Raw genomic sequence first — 21,035 nt, forward strand, 5'->3', positions numbered from 1 at the left:
ATGGCTAGTTGAAATGGATGTTTTGGTCATGTAGTGCCCAAAGGAATCACCTATTGCTTGTTCTGAGCCATCCAAGCAGAACTCCTGGCAACTAAAATAAATATGGGAGGAACCTCGCTACCGTAGGTGCCTAGTTAGTCCTCCCTTTCTCTCCCTGGCATTACTTCATGGGAGCAGAAAGTATGGAAGGAAAAAGGCAGGGCATCTGGAGCATCTGGACCATCTCTTTTCCTTATGCCCGCCTCCCTTACAGATTACATCTTCTAGGGCATTGGGTGGCTTGAAGGAGTTAAGGAAATGAACAATTTCCTTCCCATTCCAAGTTAGATCGGGCTTTTTAAGAAGGTAAGTTTATTAATTTCCTGTACATGTTGTAGAGGCCACCCTAGTATCATTTCTGCTCAAGAAATTAAGCTGTCAAAGGGGTCATAATGTGTACATGGCTTGAGGTGGTCGTGATATTTATGCACACTTCTCAACAAAGACTGACAGTCAGGTATAAAAATAGGAGGTGGGAAATCAAGTCAGTAATTTCTTTAGTTTCTACCTGATTAATGGACATACTTTTTCTACCACATGGTAGTTCTGATGCCTCAACAAATAAAGGTAACATTTTGAGGGTTTAAAAAATACCTAGAAAGTGAATGCCACGTATTTGTCAGTGAAAGCAACCAGCTGGTCTCAATCTAGCATTTAAATCACACGTCCTAAAACAAACAATACTCCCATCAGCTGGAGGCAAATTCAAAAAGACATAGTTTGAGGGCCAGCCGGGTGGCTCAGTTGGTTAGAGCGTGAGCTCTGAACAACAGGGTTGCCAGTTTGATTCCCACATGGGCCAGTGAGCTGCGTCCCGAGCTGAGCTGCCAACAGGCGGCCGGATGGCTCAGCTGGTGAGAGCATGTGCTCTTAACAAGGTTGCCGGTTGGACTCCTGCATGGGATGGTGGGCTGTGCCCTACCCCCACAGCTAGATTGAAAGCAGCGACTGGACTTAGAGCTGAGCTTGCGTCCTCCACAACTAAGATTGAAGGACAACAACTTGATTTGGAGCTGATGGGTCCTGGAAAAACATAATGTTCCCCTTCCCCAATTCCCCAACACTGTTCCCTTCCCCAATTCCCCAACACTGTTCCCTTCCCCAATTCCCCAATAAAAAATCTTAAAAAAAAATAAAAGACACAGTTTGAATAACAGCAAAAGAAAATTTCATCAGTCTTTTTTTCTGTCTCTCTTTCTAATGCTAGAAGGGCACTGCTCTTTCCCTTAGAAAAATGCACCGCTCCCAAAATCTGATGATTTTTAGAAGTCTATCTCAAATCATAATTCCTTCTGTGTAAATTGGGTAGCAGGGATTTCTATGGATTCCTCAGCTGACATCCTTAGAAGCAAGTTCACTTTATTTTACTTATTTATAAGACTGTCTGTGCTTGAGCAACTTCATTGGTTAAAGGTCCACATTGTTTAGTCCTGGTTTGGGGTTGAATCTTATTCACATTTTCCTGGTCAATGGAGAGAGACAAAAATGCCTTGCTTAAAGATTCTTGCTGCTAGTTGTCAGGAAATACCTGCTAAAAACATGCACCTGAATCAAGACAAACCATGGCCACCAGTAAAAAAATCAGTTTAGACGGTATGACTCTCACAAGTGGGTTAGGAAATAACTTTTTATATCAAGAAAATATATTCATCACAATATTTTTACTTTGGTACTATATAAATCAAATACATCATAAATAAACCATTTATTGCTGAGGATAAAAACCAATCAATGTCTAAAAGCATTTCTGAATGAAGCTGCAGCTTTATAAGATGAATCTCAACATATTAAGTACATTACCATAACGTGACCCCATCTCAATACTTATTTCAGCTCTTCTATGAGACTGATATCTCTATTTGTATCTCCCGTATGGCATTTAGTTCGGTAAACGACAATACCAGTACAGCTTGTGTTCTATAAAGTTTTAGTTATTTATTGGCAGTTCAGTTTTTAGTTTTTATCATAGCTTTTTTCTAAACATATCTTAGAGTGGTTGCTTTCCAACTTATTTTTGGCCAGAGTGCTAACCAATTATTTTTTTGTCTTTTGGGGGTTATCAAAAAACATCTAATATTCAATAATAGTATCTCCATATGCTAAAGACTTTAAGCTATTGATTTTCCTATATTAATTTAATGAGACAGGCTGGTGATAATATTTTCATTTTACATAAGGGGAAATAAATGATATTTGCTGTTTTACTATAGAACTCTCCATGTTAGCCGGAGCCAAAGAGAGAGATAATAGTTCTGGGCCACTGTTCCTGCTTCTCTGTAGCATTTCAGAAGTGACAGCCACAGCTTCTAAACATTACCATTTAATTTAAGCAATGTGAGTCTCACTGGTAGGGGGAAGGAAAGACTTGCTGACAGTATATCATTTTTTCATTATACTATGGAGAGTAATTATAGGTTGCTACATACATTTAGAAACTAGTCTATGTGTTTTTTTTTAAAGAAAGAATTCAGACCATGCAAAATTATGATTTTTAAATTCAAAATCAATAAAAAAAATAATGTGACACGTAGGACCTTTTCCAGGGTTCATGCACTAAACATGTAAAGGGTATTAAAATGTGGAAACCATATACCTTTCATTACGTTCTTCTACAGCTGTCATTTATTTCATTTTGGTATAAAAGTAATTGTTCTGAGCATAATAGTATACGTTTCCTTTACCCGGCACCAGCACTCCAATTACAATCTACTTCAGTTAAGATTAATCATGCCAAGATGGCACTTCCATTCTGCCAAGAGTAAAATTTAATAATCTAATATATGGCTACAGTTTCCGTGGCTAAAATATGTGTTTAACTACATTAGGAATTTTATTGTGACGAAAGTTAAACATAATGCACCTTAATCAGACCTTTAGTGGAAAACCCTCATTACACAATATGGTTGACCATGCTCCATCAATGCTTCTGCACAAGCATTAAACTCCACTTACAGCTTTCATTTGGGAGGTGGCTAATAATGAGAAAGATATTTAATTATTGAGGTAAGATGTTTTAATTTAATTTCAATTTTGTAATACTATTTAATCTCGGTCATAATGCAGTATTACATAGAAGGTTATGCTTTTGGCCAAATAAATTAATAGAGTGTACAGGAGAGCAGTGTTTATTTAGGTAAAATAATACATATATGGATTTAAACATGGTGAACCTAAGAATATATATAAAGAGTAACTAGCTCCAATGATGCGGCATCTTTCTGTGCCTTAAATAGGACCTTAGTGGATTAAAGAGTTAATACCCCTCTAAAATGAACTGCTTACTCCCTCTTTAGCAGTGAGAAGGTCTATTAAGTCAGGTGCTGGCAGGAGAGAAACAAAAAGTTTTAAACCTTCACATATTCATGTAAACATTGCACTGTGCTCTTTAACTACTACTTTCCTCCAACGTTCGGCAATGGTTAGTTGTTTTTTTCTTAAAGGCTTTTCTTGTAGAAGTAGAAAAAGGTGCTATAGTAACTTTAGAGTACAGAAATCATTTGTTTTGCTTATTGTCCTTTTAAGTAAGAAATTTGTTACCTAATATATGAACCATTTTTCTGTGATGCCAAGTGACTGAACACATTTCTTTACAAATGAGCTTTGGCTATCATACCAACCAGTATTTTGGATTTCTTTTTCAATCTCTTGCTGGTTAGAGCGTGATTCAGGAACACAATTTGTGTTCTGGCAAACTATATCAGATTTAGATTCAAACAGGATGAATCTGAGGAAATTCTAAATTGCTTTTGAATATACAGATTACAATGTTAGTTAATATCTGTAGTAAAATTTAAACTATGGGTTGAATTTGGAAACCATTTTATATTCTACATGCTACACTGTGTGCTCCTGGAAGGGGAGTAACATGTTTTACGCATCAAGGTATAGCACAGAGCCTAGTACTTGGATTAAATAATCCAGAAAATCATCAATCTGAGAAATTGCTTGGGTCATAAATGAAATTCATCAATAAAGTGCTTTCCCTTATTTAAAAAAAAAATGATGCAGCACAGATGCCTGCAAGTGTTTTCTAGTAGAATCAATATATAGTTATTGATCAATCAGTCAATTAATCTATGCTTGTCTGTTCTTCATTTCCTCCTCTTATGAAGCATCTGGACTGTCTATGCCTAGTAGTCTTACAAATTTCATGGTCTTGATAAAACTGAGCAGGTATGGGACCATGATCAAGTGAAGCAAAGACTTGCTATTTATCCAATACCAATCTCAGCAGGAAAGGGAAAAGAAAAGCTAATAAATTTCCTTTGTCCTCTGGTACATTTTACTTATCCTTTAATTTTTGTTGAGTGGCTATACTACAAAGCTGCGAGATAAGGAATGTGAAAAGCTGCGCAGACTTCCACATTAAATCTATGTTACATCATAGGATGCAGCCTGGGCCTCCTCACCTTTGACCTCTTGGAAAAGAGGTCAGGTTTTGGAGAAAAGAGTAGGCACTACACCTTCATTTTCTTACTTCAAAATTGAAAAGTATTTAGAGAGCAATCATGTTTGGAGAAGCACTTTGAAATGGATAAACTACCAATCCGACAGCCCCAAAGCCTCATTCCACCCTTGGTAAAGGATTACCCTTAGTTCAGAGCCCATGAAAGCCACAACCAGTGGGACACTACTTTCTTTAAACCAATCAGCCTTAAAAGCAAAGCAACTTGTGCTTTTAAAACTTACGAGGGCTCTTCGGACACAGCAGCTCCTTCTTCTAGCTCTTGAGCTTGTTTATTCCACGGCAGCTTGGCCTCTACCGGAAGTTTCTCTGAGAATTAAATGCATGCACATAAAAGAGAAGAGGTTAGAACCAATTTGGGATTTCAGGGAAATTCCTCTTTTCCCCCTCACCCGTTCTTGATTTTGTACTCTACAAACTATGTTGATAATTGCAAGTAATATGTGTTTAGATAAATTTCTGTCTCTGATAATCGTTACCAGGTGTGATAAAAAAATACAGTGAGCATTTAAATAATAAAAAAGAATGTTATTGCAGTAAAACACACATTGCCATTAATCTCCCTCAAAATATTCCCCCTTGCTTCAAACACCCTTATCCCATCATTTCTGCCACTTCCTGAAGCAGCTCTGGAAGTCCTCTTCCGTGAGTATCTTTACTTTATCCTCCATTGTGACAATGCTCCCTGTCACACATTGCTTCTGGTATGGAAATTTCTGTCAAATAACAATATTACGGCATGTCCTCATGCACCTTATTCACTGGATCTGGCACCGTGTGACTTCTGGCTCTTCCTCAAAGTTAAAATGACCACGAAAGGAAAACGTTTTGAATCAATTCAGGACATCGAGGCAGCCACAACAGCACAACTAAAGACACTCATGAAAGAGGACTTCCAGAACTGCTTTAGAAAGTGGCAAGAATGATGGGATAAGTGTGTTTGAAGCAAGAGGGAGTATTTTGAGGAGGATTAATGGCAATGTGTCTTTTAATGTAATATTTTTTTTAAATTTAAACACCGTATTTTTTTTATCACACCTCATATATCAAGAAAAAAAGAATCAGGTTTTAAAATGTTTAGTAATACTGGTCTCTGTGTATATTCTTCCCCTTTATTATGTTGAAGGGCAAAGAAAAGTCTTTTTATTTTGAAAGTTGTGATGCTAGGAGCACTAGCTCAATTTGTATATAAAGTCATCAAAGTATCTTTTCACTATTTCCTGTTGAAAAGATAGAGCAATATTTACCTTTAAAACCAAACACAAAGTACAACAAATTGTATTGTGATACTTCCACAAATTCTAACTTGTTTTTCTTTTGCCTTTTGGCTAAGTGTGATCTATACCATACTGTCAAAAACAAATAAAACTGCTGATATTTTTTGATATTAAAAAAACACTGCTTTAGATATCTGATTCATTGAATACCACCCCAAGGCTGACTGACAATTAGAATATGAGCAACTTAAGGTCCACAACCCATAATTTGACTTGTTTCACCTATTTATGTAGCTTTGGCCAAACAATTCAGAACAAGCTTTCTAACTACTTCCTGGAAAAAAAAATGTGGAGGGGGAAAAAAAAAGAGGGAGGTTATAACTGCTCCTAAGAAGTAACTGCCAAGATTCCCATTGTGACATATTTTATTAGGGTCATTTATAGGCATACTTGCTTTATAGTATAAGCCAGTGAAGCTCTATCACCATTTTATAACATATAATTGTAAAGATGAAAGAAATATGTCTATATATGCATACACCATAGAATTATATGGCATTTTAATGATGTTTAAGTAGACCCAGACTCACTACTTAGTTGTGAAAAATCTAGGTTTTATTTTTGACAGTTAACAACAAACTGCTTTTCTTTCTCTGAAGTGGCCTGGTAAAGACAGAGTTAATGAATAATTGACTATTTTCAGTTAGGGGCATCAGTTCTTGTCCTCTACATGCAACAATTATTTCTAGTCAGAAAACAAAGCGAGTGAGAAATATACTACTACCAAAGCCAAAAGGATTTGCTCACATTTTAGACATAGCGGTATGGTACCTACTTATACATCATTTCACAACTAACCCACTTCTCCCAACAAAGTGACTCAGTCCGTGATGCCACCTCTGACAGTGAGAGCCATCTCTGTCTTTCAATAATGAAGCATTCAGCTTGGCACTAACAGTAGGCTTGTAATACTTTATTTTCTATTCGAAATGAGTCTTGTCATATGAACCAGTGACAACTTCCTCCCATATTTGAGGATGCTAATGATAGTCAAGAGTTGAAGATAACATTTGTGGAAAACTTCCTATATGCCTGGCAGTGGGCTAAGCGCCCTACTAGCATTACGTCTCATTTAATCTTTGCATGATCTCTGAGGTAGTTACTATTATTATTCTTCCCATTTTACAGATGAGGAGACTGTAGCTTAGAGGGAGAGGTGTATTGAATTGAAAATTAATCAGCATTTCTGGTATGTTTTTGTTTTGTTGTTTCCTTTTATATCATTAATTTAGATTTCACAAAGCCATTCACTCCCACCAAAGGAGAACTATAGCATAATAAAGAGTTACATTGTGGCTGATTTTCAGAGAAATTTAATGGTTTAAAGAAATACATTAAGTAACAAATGGGAATCATATTTAATATTAAAAATAGGAGGAAGCTTGTAATAAGAAGTTCTTTACTTCTGAATGGTTTGTGACTTTGGCTATTTCACTGACATAGATTATAACAATATTAGCAGAGTAGTCAGGTTAGTATTCATGCTAATCTGAGAGACCCAGTGTAATTAAAATAAACCTTCCTCACTAAGTAGAACTTTTCTAAAGTTTACTTTTTATAAATTATTTGCAATATCTATTAAATTCTGATTTATTCCAATTTCTCATTTCGAATTATGCTTCTGGAATCCAGTCTTATAATACTGTTTTAATTTTCAATAGAAAAAGCAACAGCCTTCTGTTGCATCACTTTGAAGTCTGAGGCTTCCCAATATATTTCATGCTTAGCACTGTAGACACTCTTAGATTCACTGCATTGTATTTTAACAGAAAGAAATATAGATAGTAAATCACACATATATTTCTATAATATGTCTATAATCTCCTTTCAAGTAGATGTATCTGATATTTTTCAGCAGCAGTCGTCAAACAACTTTATGACCCAGGAGATCACTGTATAAACATGTAGTGCTTGATAACAATTTGCAAGCAAAACTATTTGAAAGACTTAAAAAAAAAAGTAAAGTCCACTTAGAAGACTCTTAAGTTACAAAGAATAGTTACTAAAAACACTTGGGATACTTACAAATATTCTAAGGAGTTTAAAACAGCACCGAGTACACATAATGAAAAGACTGCTAACAGACCACCTGCCAAGTTACCTTTGGGCTTATAGCAGGGCGTGGGTGTGATGCATTCCTCTTTTACATGGGGCTTGGTTTTGGGGCTACAGCCTCCTGTGTGCATCCCGCGATGGTCAATGCAGAGAACCACGCGATACCGGAGGCCCTGGCCACAAGTCACCGTGCACTAGAAGGAGAACGCAAGAGAGAGAAGACTCACAGGCAAAGCCTTGTTTACTCATCTGCATTTCCCACCTGAGGCTTTTTAAAGGGCTGCTTTTATATAAGGACTCCTGGTGGATTTACACCACTTCTTACTCACCCTGGGGTCTTTGTTCTGTTTGGCTATTTAGGGTGCAGCTGGCTGAAAATTCAATCATTTTCAATTTCTTAGCTTTGGATTAGTCAGTCAGCATTCCTTAAGCACCCACTGTGTGCAAAGTCCCAAACCAAGCAGTGAAAAGAAGGAAAGAAACGTGCTCAGTTTTGATTGCCAACAGTGCATTTTAATTTTATTTAGTAGTCACCTTGCTAATGATTGTTAGGTCCAAAATATGGGAAATGCTAGCTCCCATATGGACATGAAAAGGTTTTTAATGGTCATCATAGCTAATTTATATTCCAGCATGGCTGATCCAATTGATTACATCGACATGGAAAGAAGTGTTTAAAGGAACTGATTCAATGGCCAGGTGTAGACAGCGCCTCAGTGGTTCTACATGCCCAGGGTCATGTCTAGAAAAAGAGAAACGTCCCAGTACTGATCTGATGCCACAAAGCCACACAGCTGAAATGAAGTCTTTTGCCATCTCTGTGGCTGAGGGCACAATGGGTTACCTCCTCGTCTTTCCATCTCCTTTGCCATTTCAAATCTTTTTGCATTAGCAGACAGGAAACTGCAAATCAAAATCTTTTTATGTTTAAGCGGCTGCAGCAGCTTTCCTAACACCTAGAATGTATTAGTTTTAGCCATTCTACTTCATCCCATTCTGATTATTCTGTGATTTTCATTTCATCTGTTTTTCAATGAATAATATATAATACATAGCTTTACTTTTAATCCACTCAGACCCTTTTTGGATAGAGACAAGAGATAAGAAATAAAATTAAAAAAATGAAACCAAGCTTCTGGTCTACTGAGTTCTATCACCAGAGTACCTTTCAAGGAGCAGGATGAGTCATTCGGCCTCAATTACTCTTGACAGACAGGTGCTTCCCCTTGCCCTTGAGGGAACATTATGGGGAACGATAGAGGCTTCTTGAAAAGACTTGAAGAAAGATATGTATATATATTTACTCATTTACATTTGGCTTTGCTGGAATTGGGGCATGCCTACTCCAGAGCCTAACCCAGTAGGCTTCTAGACACCTCAAAAGAAGAAGTGGGGAGCTGCACAGGGTAGCCGGGGGTCATGATGATGAGAGGGAAGAGTGGACTTATTCTCCTAATGAACAAAGAAAGAAGGCACAGTTACCGGAGACCACTCCTGTGCCAGCCATTTAGGGCAGTCAAAAATGTTGCAGGGCTGCACGATGGGCATCTTAGGGGTGTACATGCATTTCCACTCTTCCACTGAGGTGACATGCCCCTGGATGTCCTCCTCCACACAGGAAACTGCCCGGCTCTGGATGCCCCCCCCACACGAGGAGGAGCACGCGGTCCACGGGGTGGCCTCCCACCTACAGAAGCAAGGGGAGTCATCAGGGCAGACATGCACAGTGCCAAACCTCCTTAGTGACCTTTCTGACAAACCCACTCCCAGTGCCTATTGGGACCATCAGGTTCTGAGAGGCTATGGTCCAGAGAGTCAAAGGGCATCTATGGCCTGAAATCTGATGAGGAAGAGAGGAGTCGATGTTGGCAAAAGTGCTCTGCCAACCTTGAAGCTCTATGCAAATGTAAGAAATTATTGTTTTGAGAGCTGTTCAAAAGGATATCTGTGCTGTCTGTAACCTACTCAAAGGAGGGCTGGCCAGTCCTTCCTAGAGTTTTAATGTATATTGTGTGTGTGTATAATATATTATGTTTTATAAATGTATATTGTGCATATATATATATTATATATATTTTTTATTAAACCATTAAATATTTATGTCAAGACTGAAATTGGTTAATGAGTTCACACTAATAGTTTGCACCTGGGCTGGTACTTTCTATTTTCAATGCGATACTTTATTACTTAGCTTCTGGATAATTTTACTCCAGAAGCTCATGAATGATCAAGGTAAACCAAACACTCTTTCTCCCTTGCTTCCACAGTCATCAGTTTTGACTACATGGATTCAGCACAATTCTGATGTTCCAACCATGCCGTCATTATACTAGGGAGGAAAAGTGTTACTATAGTCATTACCTACTTGCTCTCTAATTGTTCAGGGATACTGTCAGTTAGCATTCCCCCAATGACATTGGAACTTAGAAATCCAGTTAAGGGGAAAATAACAATATTATCAATAATATTTAAGAAAATTCCACTGATTTTTCATATCTCTACACAGCTCTGAAGGATTGGGGACTAGATGCAGAGAGGTATCATTGTCTGATTCTTTTCTCCCCTCCTGTAGATTTAGCAAATGTAGAAGTTTTAAAAATAGAAACATTGGGACTGAGCTTGTCTTTCTTGCATATATTCTGCTTGTTTCCCAGTTACAGAGAATTTTCTTCCATATTTTCTTTGACTGCTCAAGTCTAGGCAACAACTGTTATCTCCACTGCCAACAGCCTAAACTTGTTGCCAAATGCAATATTTTCCTATGCATATTTGCCCAGGAGACACATAAGAAAATGTTACTATGGGGAAACTGAGGTCCTCTGTTTAGCCCTTAGGAAACTGTCTGGTCCCTTTCAAGAGAATGAAGCAGCTCTATAGAGAGTTTCTCTCCCAGAAAGGTAAGGCCAATTCTCATTTGTCTCCACGTGAATCTCTGGAGAGCTTCCCTCTGGAGGTGGAAAACAGGTCTAATTCAGGCTGCAACTGGGCTGAATGTATAAGTACATACTCACCTTGGATGTGATCTGAGAGTGAAGTGGGAATATGTTTTTGAATGTACATTTAATCTCTTAGAACATTAAGATGCCATAAAAGGAGCACATTTTCTAATTGGTACTCCAACATCTCTAAACTTGACCCTTCTAAAGACAGTGATTAATCTCTGTCTCAACATTTGGCCCTGACCCATAGTGTAATTTCATAAACAGTAATAAGTATCCTTTTCAATGTCAGCGATCACAGAAGGACAAATGATGCTAGTATTATTCTAAGAATTTATAGTATGGTTATAGCATGGAACTATACTTCTATATGTGAAAAATTATCATGTGAATCCTTACATAATTATCGGATTATGAGGAATTTCAAAGCAAAACATGTCTGGTGCTTTAAAGAACGTATAACAAAAGGTGAGAGAAGATATCAGTTAGGATATCTTAAAACAGGGACCAGGTAAGTGCAGGAAAAAAAAAGTCATACCCAAGAATCTTGCCCTGGAAGAATAAGAAATGAGTTCACATATCATATATTTTAACTCCTTTGGCTTTTAATTTTTTAAACACACAGTTTATTTAAGAAATTCTCAAAATTAAGAATGATGTGAAAAAGTTGCATGTATTAATTATGAATTAAAGATAACTCATCAGACCACATTCTTATGTTCAGATAAGCGTTACAGTCAAAACTGAAAGCAAGAAAGAATAATCTAAAATTTTATTGTGCTTTGTATCTACACTGTGGTCTTAAGCTCATTTAAATAATTTTAGTAAGTAAGGCCTTCTGTTTTCATCAGCAGATAGCTACCATCTAAGAATGATTTTTCAGTCTTAATTCTTCGCATGCGAAGATTTTATTAATAAAGCATAATATCTAATTTTAGAATTAGTTCAGAAACAGAAGCACGAGGGCTAAGAAATCTAGTCTATTTGCTGATTGTCCTTTCCCATCGTGAGGCATGGACAGACCCATGTGTACACAGGACAGGCGCAAACAAACATCAAGGAGGCTCATTTCAATCTATTGTTGAGAATACTGGCTTCAGGCATTTGGGGGAAATTCGAATACAGAAGAAATCAAGTTTAACCTAAGACAGACATTAATCATACCAGAGAAATATAAACAAGAGAGATCATAGATACGCAAGAAATTTAGGAGGGCCATTACAGGAGAAACATAAACTTGATGTTGCTTACCCTGACATCCAACTTTGCCTTTATCTTGCAATACATGGCCTTCACACAAGGAGACACATGTGTCTTACAGATACTTATTTTATAGACACAGAAATTGAAATCAAAGGAAGTCTTGGTTCAGTTAAATTAATCTTTTTATATTTTTATTCCATTAGTTTTTCAAGAAGAGTTCATAAGTTTGGTTCTGGATCAATCCAGCAAAATGATACATCAGGAGCATTCTAGAGTTACTTATCATCTTTATTAATATAGTCATAGGAAAGTAGGAGAGAACTGACTACTGAGGTAACCCCTTAGTGGAGGAACTTAAAAAAAAAAAACCCAAACAACTATATACAGCATAAATCAAAGGCTCTTCTCTACATGCTACCATTAGAATGGGGGAAAAGTGAGTCTGCTGTCAGTCATGGGAAATATTAATAAGAGGCCGGATGACAACTTGTACAGGTGCATGCATATTACATAAATACCTAAGTGTGTGTGTGTGCGCGTGCGCGCACGTGTGTGTGTGTGTGTGTGTGCATGTGTGTGTGAATACATATGCATTAAATACACATATATGCATATTTGTGTAATTATGTCTATAGATGTATGGACATGGGTGTGATTTTGGGGACGGTGTAGGAGAATGAAGCATTGTTGGGGAGCTGGACCAGGTGGCCTCAAAAGCCTCTATTTGGACGCCAATTCGTTAAGTATTTTGGATATTTTCAAACTTTGATTTATTTTACAGTTCAGAATAAAATTATTTCCTGGGCTTGTTTAGTTTGAGATTGAGAAAACTACTGTGGGTTATTTGCAATTACTGTATTGTGATCTGAATTAAACCCTGGATTCTAAATAGCAGCTGACTCCCTGAAATCCTAATAAGCCAAGAGAATAGAGCAAAGGTCTCTCTTCGCATAGTGGTTATTTCAAATCCAGTTCTAATTTCTGCTACCTAGGGAGTTGTTTCCAATGTGGCCGACAATACACTCAGTAGCTAGCATACTTTTCAGCTTCTCCAGTTTTCTTATAAATATATTAATAAAGACAAAAAGTTCTTTTAAAAGTTCCTCGATCACTTTTATTATATTTTCTAGTTTTGAAAAATACTGTACTTTTAAAAAAAGCACCCCAGTGCATGGAATTTTAAAATGTTTTTTTGGGGAAAAAAAAGTCCCCACAAACATTCTGAACAATAAGAATATAAAAAACCCCTGCCTTTTTGTACTTACTTATAATTTCTTTGTAACAAAAGGAGGAGAATATTTAAAGCTCCTGTTCAGAGTAATATCACATCTGGAATTCCACATTTGTGGTATTGCGATAATACTTCAGGCAGTGTTTGTTTAACAGTTAGCAACAGTGCTTTAATGACTAGGGTCCAATTGCAGAGGAAACATAGAAAGGACAAAGGGAGTGAAAGAAAGACATAACATAAACCCATACACTGTATCTAATCAGAGTGAATTACTGTGTTCACTCCAGTGGAATATGATCCTATCTTAAAACGGTTTTTGAATGACAAGCTTCCAGTCTGAGCAGGCCAGGATTATTCCGAAGCAGAGCTCAGGACAGATGGCAAAATACACTATCTACCATCCTATTTTTGCAGAAAAACACAAAATCTCTATACACATATGAGAGAAGCAGAAGACCGATTGACTAATTCTAGCATCATCAGGACGATGGATTTACGTACCGAGGAAGGGGATGGTAGAGGTCATAAGGCATGATCTGCTTGTATCCGTCACTGTTAGGAACAATAATGCCAACCCTCTGAGTAGAAGGTACACACAATAAAATAAACACTAAATGATTACATTATACACATTTTTTTTAGACAAAAGCAAAACAACATTTATAAATCGTCTCTGAAAAACAACACGAAAACAGTTCAATATCTTTATGGTATGCTCTAGGATGGGGCAAGTTCTTTGAAAGGGCACCGTTTACTAGAATTAGTTCTCTGGTCCAAGCAGGAAATACCATTGGAAAGGGTGGTGGCAAGAAAACTTGGCACCTCATCATTAACTATGACACAATACGCTTGTAAATGTTCTTTAATCCCCCAAATTATACATCCCATGAGATCATTATTATCATCATTATTAATGTTACTTCCAGATGCTCACTAAGCCATTATATTTACTGTCCCACTTTTGATGAAAGAGAGAGCTATATGTAAGAGTACGTACCAGGGAACTGACAATACCTGGGAACTGACAATACTATATAATGTGATACATAACCTAGCAAATAGGTTTCTTCTCTTAGCAGATCTAAAGATTTTAGCAATATCTGGAAATTAGACACTTGGTTACTTTATAAAGGGAAGGGGAACTAGTGAATATAACAGACAACTATCAATAAAAGCAAGATTCCTACCAAAATAAAGGTGGGGCAGTTGAAATGAGATAATAAATATGAATGATCTTTTCTGTAGAATGCGATATAATGTTAACTGCATTACGGTGGTGGCTGTGATTGTCATGACTGTTGTTGGTCTACCTGGCGCCCTGGGAAACCTGTAAGACTCAGAGACAGAGACTAAAGAAGCCATAAGAAGTGACATGATAGACTGTATGGCTAACGGGTTCACAAGAAGTGATATTATAGGCTGTGTGGGAGTCCCCAGAGGGCTTTAGGACTCCAATAACCCTACACTAACCTACCTTACTGATTTCAACTAAAGCCTCCAATTGGCAAGACTTTCTTATTTCTGAGTCCCCTGGCTTGTGGAAGATTCTGACTCATGCATCTTAGATGAAACAGGGCCTCCATCAAGACTGGGAGACAGAGCTCAATACCTAAGCTTTGGGGTAGAAAGGGTAAACTGGTCATACTGTGGATCAGAGAGTTAAAAAATAGCACTAAATGGCGGTCATGAGGAAATGGAGATCATAAGGAGGAAAGAAGGGGTGATAATGAGTGTATTTCCTGACGAAATAACTGAAAGCGAAGGGGATACATGACAGGAATTAAATTTAAAGGAAAATGGGAAACAAAGCTATGAAGGTAGATTTCTAAGACTGACAACCATTGGAGTACTAATTTACTTATTTATCTAACATGCCTAAGTTTTCTATTTATTTGTGTGACTAAAGTTTTTGTACTCACTTGTGTGACTAAATTTTTATGGTGTATGTAAATGCATTACCCTTAAGTAACAATGTTCAAAAAACTGAATGCTATCTTTTGAGGAAGCTCAAAATCTCACAGCTCTAATTAACACAAGAATGGAACGAATATTAACATAAACTTTTCTCCTCATGTTTCGAAGTTACAGAAACATCCTATTGTTTTCTGCCCTCTTTTGACAGACAAGAAATTGGATGTGAAAGGCTAATCCTGTCTGTTGTTAGAAGCATGTGCTCTCTTCCCAATAATTCTTATGTCCAGCAATTAAGGGAATTTTCTTTCTAAAAAACTATATTTTAATGAATTCCAACCTTCCAAAGCTCTTCTAATAACTTGGGGCATAATCTAATAGTAGTTAATTAAGGAATAAATCAAAATGATTCTGCAGTTATAGTTATGCCTGCATCAATTTCTAAACGCAGAAACGCATATCATTGCCTTCTTTCCAGAAAAAATTTATTGCTGTAATTTGTCAGCCTCAATATTAGAAGGAACCATTACAGATCTTTGCCAACTGATTTATCAGCTGATGATATTTGAAATGGAGGCAGTACTATTGAAGGAGGCAGGCTAGAAAAGAAAAAAAAAAGGGGGGGAATGTATAGAATTCAAGATGTTGGGCTTTGCTTTCAACTGATTTAGAAATTACATTTTTGTTTCAACAAGGAGCTTTAACCTTCGATTCAGCAAAACTATAGCTATATTTGTCTTTCTATGGCATGGGTCATAGTGAAGACTCATAAAATGGCTCTATGGCACCTGTAAAAACAGAAAGATATCAAAACAATGGTGCTCTGTCCAGTCCTGTTCATGCATATTCGTGTGCCTGGGCTCTGCTCTCTCTTGGGGTTCATGCCATGGCCTGGCCTTTCACCACACTGTCACAGAGGGGCAGGCAACGTGGCTGAAACTAAACTTCCTATTGCTTGCCTTTAGGACACTGGTCTTTTATCTTAGGCAAAGTATACACACTGAAGGATCAAGAAAAAAGTATATCATTTAGGGACTTTAAGAAGTTCTTCTCGGGTTGGCCGAGTGGCGCGTTGGTTGAGAGCTGGCTTGGGATGCCGGCTCTGAGCAGCAGGGCCCCAGTTTAGATCCCACATGAGGGTCAGTGGCGCTGTGCCCTCTACAGCTGGGATGGTGAACAACAGCTCGACCTGGAGCTGGCTGTTGTGGGTCACCGTTGACGGCGTGGGCTGCCGTAAAGCTACTGTGAGTGGCTGGCAGCCGGCATGGGCTGCCAGGAGCTGCCATGAGAGGCCATCCAGTGGCTGGCGACCGATCTGCCTCACCTGGGAAGAGCGCAATGATAATACTGAGGCAATGTCCTCCACAACTGGACTGAGGAGCAAAGGGACGATGACTTGTCTGTTCCCCTACGCTGTTTCCCTCCCCCAATTCCCCAATAAAATCTTAAAAAAAAAGTTCTTGCCATAGTTTAGGTCTTGATTTGTACGTGTATGTGTATGTGTGCATCTTACATGCATCTAAATGTGTGGGGGGAGGTGAAGGAGGTGAAAAGGACTTAAAAAAATAATCACAAAGGGAAGAGTTGTTTGGGGATAAAACTGCTTCTTCTTTATTGCCTTCACTATTATGACCACACATGCACTTCTTACATTGGGGAGTGAACTGATTCCCTCTTAAATCCCCAACATCAGGGGTCATGTTGGGAAGAAGAGAAGAGAAGGATGAGGAAATGGTCATTCTGGACTCATGTGGTGTAAGTGGAAGAAAGATATTGTACCAGGTCCTCTCAAAGCACACACCTGGATGAACTGCCCACTGACCGGAGAAAGCTTCTGATGGGCTCATGTAATGAAATAGTATGCAGTATAGAAACAAAGTGTTTTGAACCATTTGTAATGCTGTGGAAAATGTTCAAATGTAATGCCAATTGAAAACAATTCAATATAAAATAGAATGTACAATGTGATCCATAGTACTGAGAAAATTCATGTGTTCATATATCATCTATACAATCATTTTCATAAAGTCTACATATACGTGTGTGTGTGTATACACATATGTACACACAAATATATTAGAAAAAGAACCAAAACAGTTGTTTATTCCTGATGTTTGAATTATAGGTGTTTTCACTTTTTTTTTTTTAGTTGTTTGTTTCTCTGTTTTTCAGGTACTCTATAATGTACAGTCACAGGATCTAGAGCATCCAAGTAAAACAAAATTCAGGTCTGAGAAAGTATCAGACAGAGGAATTTGGAAATATAAAATATAAATGAGGCCATTGTCTCAAATTCCGTGTGTTGCTTAAAGATTATTGAGTCTTTGTCCTGAAATCATCTCAGAAGCTACTTTAGAACTATATCCCCAACTTCGAAAATCAAGCCATATTCAGGCTCACACAATTCAGTTGAAGGATTTATACATTGTAATAAATTTCTCCAAGAAAAATCCTAAAATAGCTAAATCTGTGGGCACCTCATTTGTGGGGTTCTGGGTTCTTTCTATAATGAAAATGAACCATAAAGGGCCCCTTTCATGGTTTTAACCTCCTTCTCAGTGAATCTCTCAGGACCTCTTGCCGTTCTCCTGGGCTGCAGGGCCTCATTTCTGACTTCCCGACAGTGGGATGTTCTCTAGGTGTTTCAAGCTCAGAGCGCCTGGATGACTCGTTATCTTCCCCTATAAGCTGCTTCTTCTCTCGTGTTCCTTTTCACTGGTCAGAGCACTGCCATCCTCCCATCTACCTAAGCTAGATACTGTGGGACATCTTTGCTTCTACTCTTTCCTGAGTTCCCTACAGGCACTCCGTTCTTCCAGCTGCAGTGTCTGCCTAGTGTATCTCCTTGTGACATGAGTTTGGGCCCTTACGTAGCAGTCTGCTAACGGATCTCTTTGCCTGCAGGCATTGCCTCCTCCAATCCAGCCTGCTCACTGCTGTCATAGCAACCAATATCTTACTTTTGAAACCAAAAGTCCTAAGTGTCTCCATAATGCCCAATGAAATTTCTTTTTTTAATAATTAAATGTATTGGGGTGACAATGGTTAGTACAATTACATAGGTTTCAAGTGTACAATTCTGTAATACATCAACTGTATATCACGCTGTGTGCTCACCACCACAGTCGGTTCTCATTCCATCACCATATATTTGGCCCCCTTTTTAGGGGGGATGGTAGAAGAGGGCCAATGAAATTTCTTAAGTCAAGTGCTACCTCTTCTAAAGCCTGTTCTTATTTTCCTTCTCAACATCCAGCCAGACATTCTCTCTTCCTCTTCCAAACACCCAGAGCACTAACTCCTGTCATCACTTTTAACTATGTACTAACTTCTATGTATAAGTTTTCTTTAAGCACCATGGAATGAAATCCATATTAGTTCTTTACTGTATCGCCTAACAGTCCCTGCACAGGGGCAATTAGTAAGCACTCATGCAATAAAATCATGCCATTGATGTGCAGACACAAAAGCAAACAGTATCACTACGTTCCAGAATTAAAGCAAACAAACCAAAACAAGGCTGAAGACACTCCCAAACTGCCAGTCACTGCGCACATTGTTAGTCCCACCCCTTGCTTTCCGCTAGCTCTGCTGTCTGTATGAAGGAGGGTAGTTTGGCAGTTTAGGAAGGCTGCTCTGGCAGGTAGAGATGACTGGGGGATCTGAGGCAGACAAAGGCCAGCTTAATGGCAACTGCGCTTCTAGCTTGCTTGGCTTACTCTGCATCTCTTCCATTGGATACCTCCCACAAATAGCCATGACAGCTTTTTAAAATAATCTCTTCCCTTTCTGTCTCATGTATCTTTTAGATACCACGCTGTTTGTGACTGTACAATGCCACTTCCCTAGGGCAGCCTTGGGGAATCACTCTAGGTGATTCTTTGCCTTCACCAAGGTACCAAGCACAGAACTTGACACAGGATAAATACTGAAGAAACAATGAATGAAATTGTGGGTGATAGAAAGAGTTTTGGCACAGAAGAGAGTAATTCATCTTCTTGCAATAACTCCAGGGTGATAGAAAGCAATCTCTTCCTAAGCAACAGTGTAGAATGGGGCAGGAGAGAAGTCATACAAAGTTGGAAGAGACACAAGCATTTGTTTTTCCATGAGTGACAGAGCACAGAGGATCATGGCATGGCAAGGAAAAGGACCCCTTGAGGAGTTGGGAGATGGAAGGTCAGTTCTCCCTGCCACTCTCTTGCTGTGTGACCTTGAGTGAATTACTTCTGGACTTCTGATTTGGTCATCTGAGAAATCCAAGCATTGGAAGAAATCAGGAGTTTTAATGTGAAGTAGGAATGGGTGCCTGGAAACTCATCTCATGGAGCTCTGTCTCACCTGTCTCCTTCCTAGCGGCCATTGAAAACAGAACTTGGAGCTTTGTGGACCACAGACTGAAACCACTGAAGTAGAAGATCATCTAAAAAAAAAACTGTCCTATGCTAACATTTGGTGACTTCATGAAACAGTAAGTTTTCATATTATTTAAAAAGCTGGGATTCAGTAAATGAGAACATATTTTGTAAATATCTCACAATTTAAAAAAATCATAGTATTTACTAGGCAACATTCATTTATATATCTTTTGGAACCAGACCAAAACAACCCTTGCTTCATTGTCTAAGATTTTAAAACATTTTTAAGTTATAAAACCAACTACTAGAGAGGTTTTGACCCAAAACATTAAAGTTTCCTCACATCTATATTTCTCTAGTTAAATATTCTTGATATTAATGAATGCAATTTTGGAACTGCTTTTAAAAAGTGCGGTTTATCTCTTCCTGTGATATGGTCTTCCTATGATATCTCTCCCAAGTGATATGGTCATTGTTTGGTTTGAGTAAACACCAGTATTTACACGTATATAAAAGCGGCTTGCTTAACCTGGGTGTGCGGTCAGTTCAGACTCAGAGTACCAACTTGGCATTGATATGGCTGGCAGTTCTCTGGTGGTCATGGGGGTCTATGTTGGGTTTAAGCCAGATCTCAGAGGATGCTGAAGGCACCATGACAGGGTACCTGTGGAAAATGATGGCACAAATGCTGCACCAGGGATCAGGTTACCTGAGTTCACATAGTATAGGAAATACTCTGGAAATGGAAGCACTTAGATCCATGACCCAGCTTTCTCTTGCTCACTTTAACTTGGGGCAGGTCACTTACCCTCTGTGGGATTCAGATTTTTTATCCATAAATACAGATGATAATCTCTGTCCTGCTAGCCTCCTAGGGATTATAAAACTGAACTGAGACAATGGATGTGAAAGTGCTGTATAAGCTTCAAATAGAAGTAACACCGGGCAAGCCATTTTACAGGTTTGGTACTAACTTAATAATTGCTGACTTTTGTTGAGTGCTTGGCACCTTGCTAAAGCTTTACATGCATTATCACATTTATTCCTCACAGCAACTCTTTGATTCATTTTATAGATGGCAAAGATCAGGCCTAGAGAAGTTAAGTAAAAAAGTTATTTAACTAGTAAAGTCAAACCGATAGATTGGGGTTAAAAATGAGGATGATGATAATATCTGTTCTATTAACTGACAAGTTCATTAAAAGAACTGCATAAACAATTATACTTAATTCATTTAAATGTAATATAACAAGTGATCATTATTTTTAGTGATGAGCAGGCTTGGTGGAAGAACTGAATTACCCAATAACTGAGTTACAGCTGATTGTGTGATATGTCTATAAACTTGGGGAGGGTATGGTCATGCACTCTAAAAAAGCAGTAGAACTCTCCAGAAACCTCAGTATATGCATGGTCTCTCTCTCTCTCTCTCTCTCTCTCTCTCTCTCTCTCTCTCTCTCTCTCTCTCTCTCTCTCTCTCTCTCATGTATGTGCAGTTCCCACACATACGAGTATGTATGAAATTTGGTTATTTTTCTTGCTAAAAATGAAAGCACC

General features: G+C 38.2%; 1 protein-coding gene across 3 annotated transcripts in view; it reads right to left on the reverse strand.

The window, feature by feature from the left end:
* Positions 1-21,035, reverse strand: part of ADAMTSL1 (ADAMTS like 1) — a 909,537-nt gene that overhangs the window by 193,873 nt on the left and 694,629 nt on the right. For all 3 annotated transcript variants that reach the window (XM_019659072.1, XM_019659074.1, XM_019659073.1), the window contains 3 exons: positions 9,319-9,523; positions 7,883-8,030; positions 4,729-4,813 (listed from right to left, as the gene is read on the reverse strand). In XM_019659072.1, coding sequence (XP_019514617.1) covers positions 4,729-4,813; positions 7,883-8,030; positions 9,319-9,523 — 438 coding nt within the window. The remainder of the gene's footprint in view (positions 1-4,728; positions 4,814-7,882; positions 8,031-9,318; positions 9,524-21,035) is intronic.

This window comes from Hipposideros armiger, unplaced genomic scaffold (genome assembly GCF_001890085.2).
Source record: "Hipposideros armiger isolate ML-2016 unplaced genomic scaffold, ASM189008v1 scaffold_294, whole genome shotgun sequence".
Classification (NCBI taxonomy): Eukaryota; Metazoa; Chordata; class Mammalia; order Chiroptera; family Hipposideridae; genus Hipposideros; species Hipposideros armiger.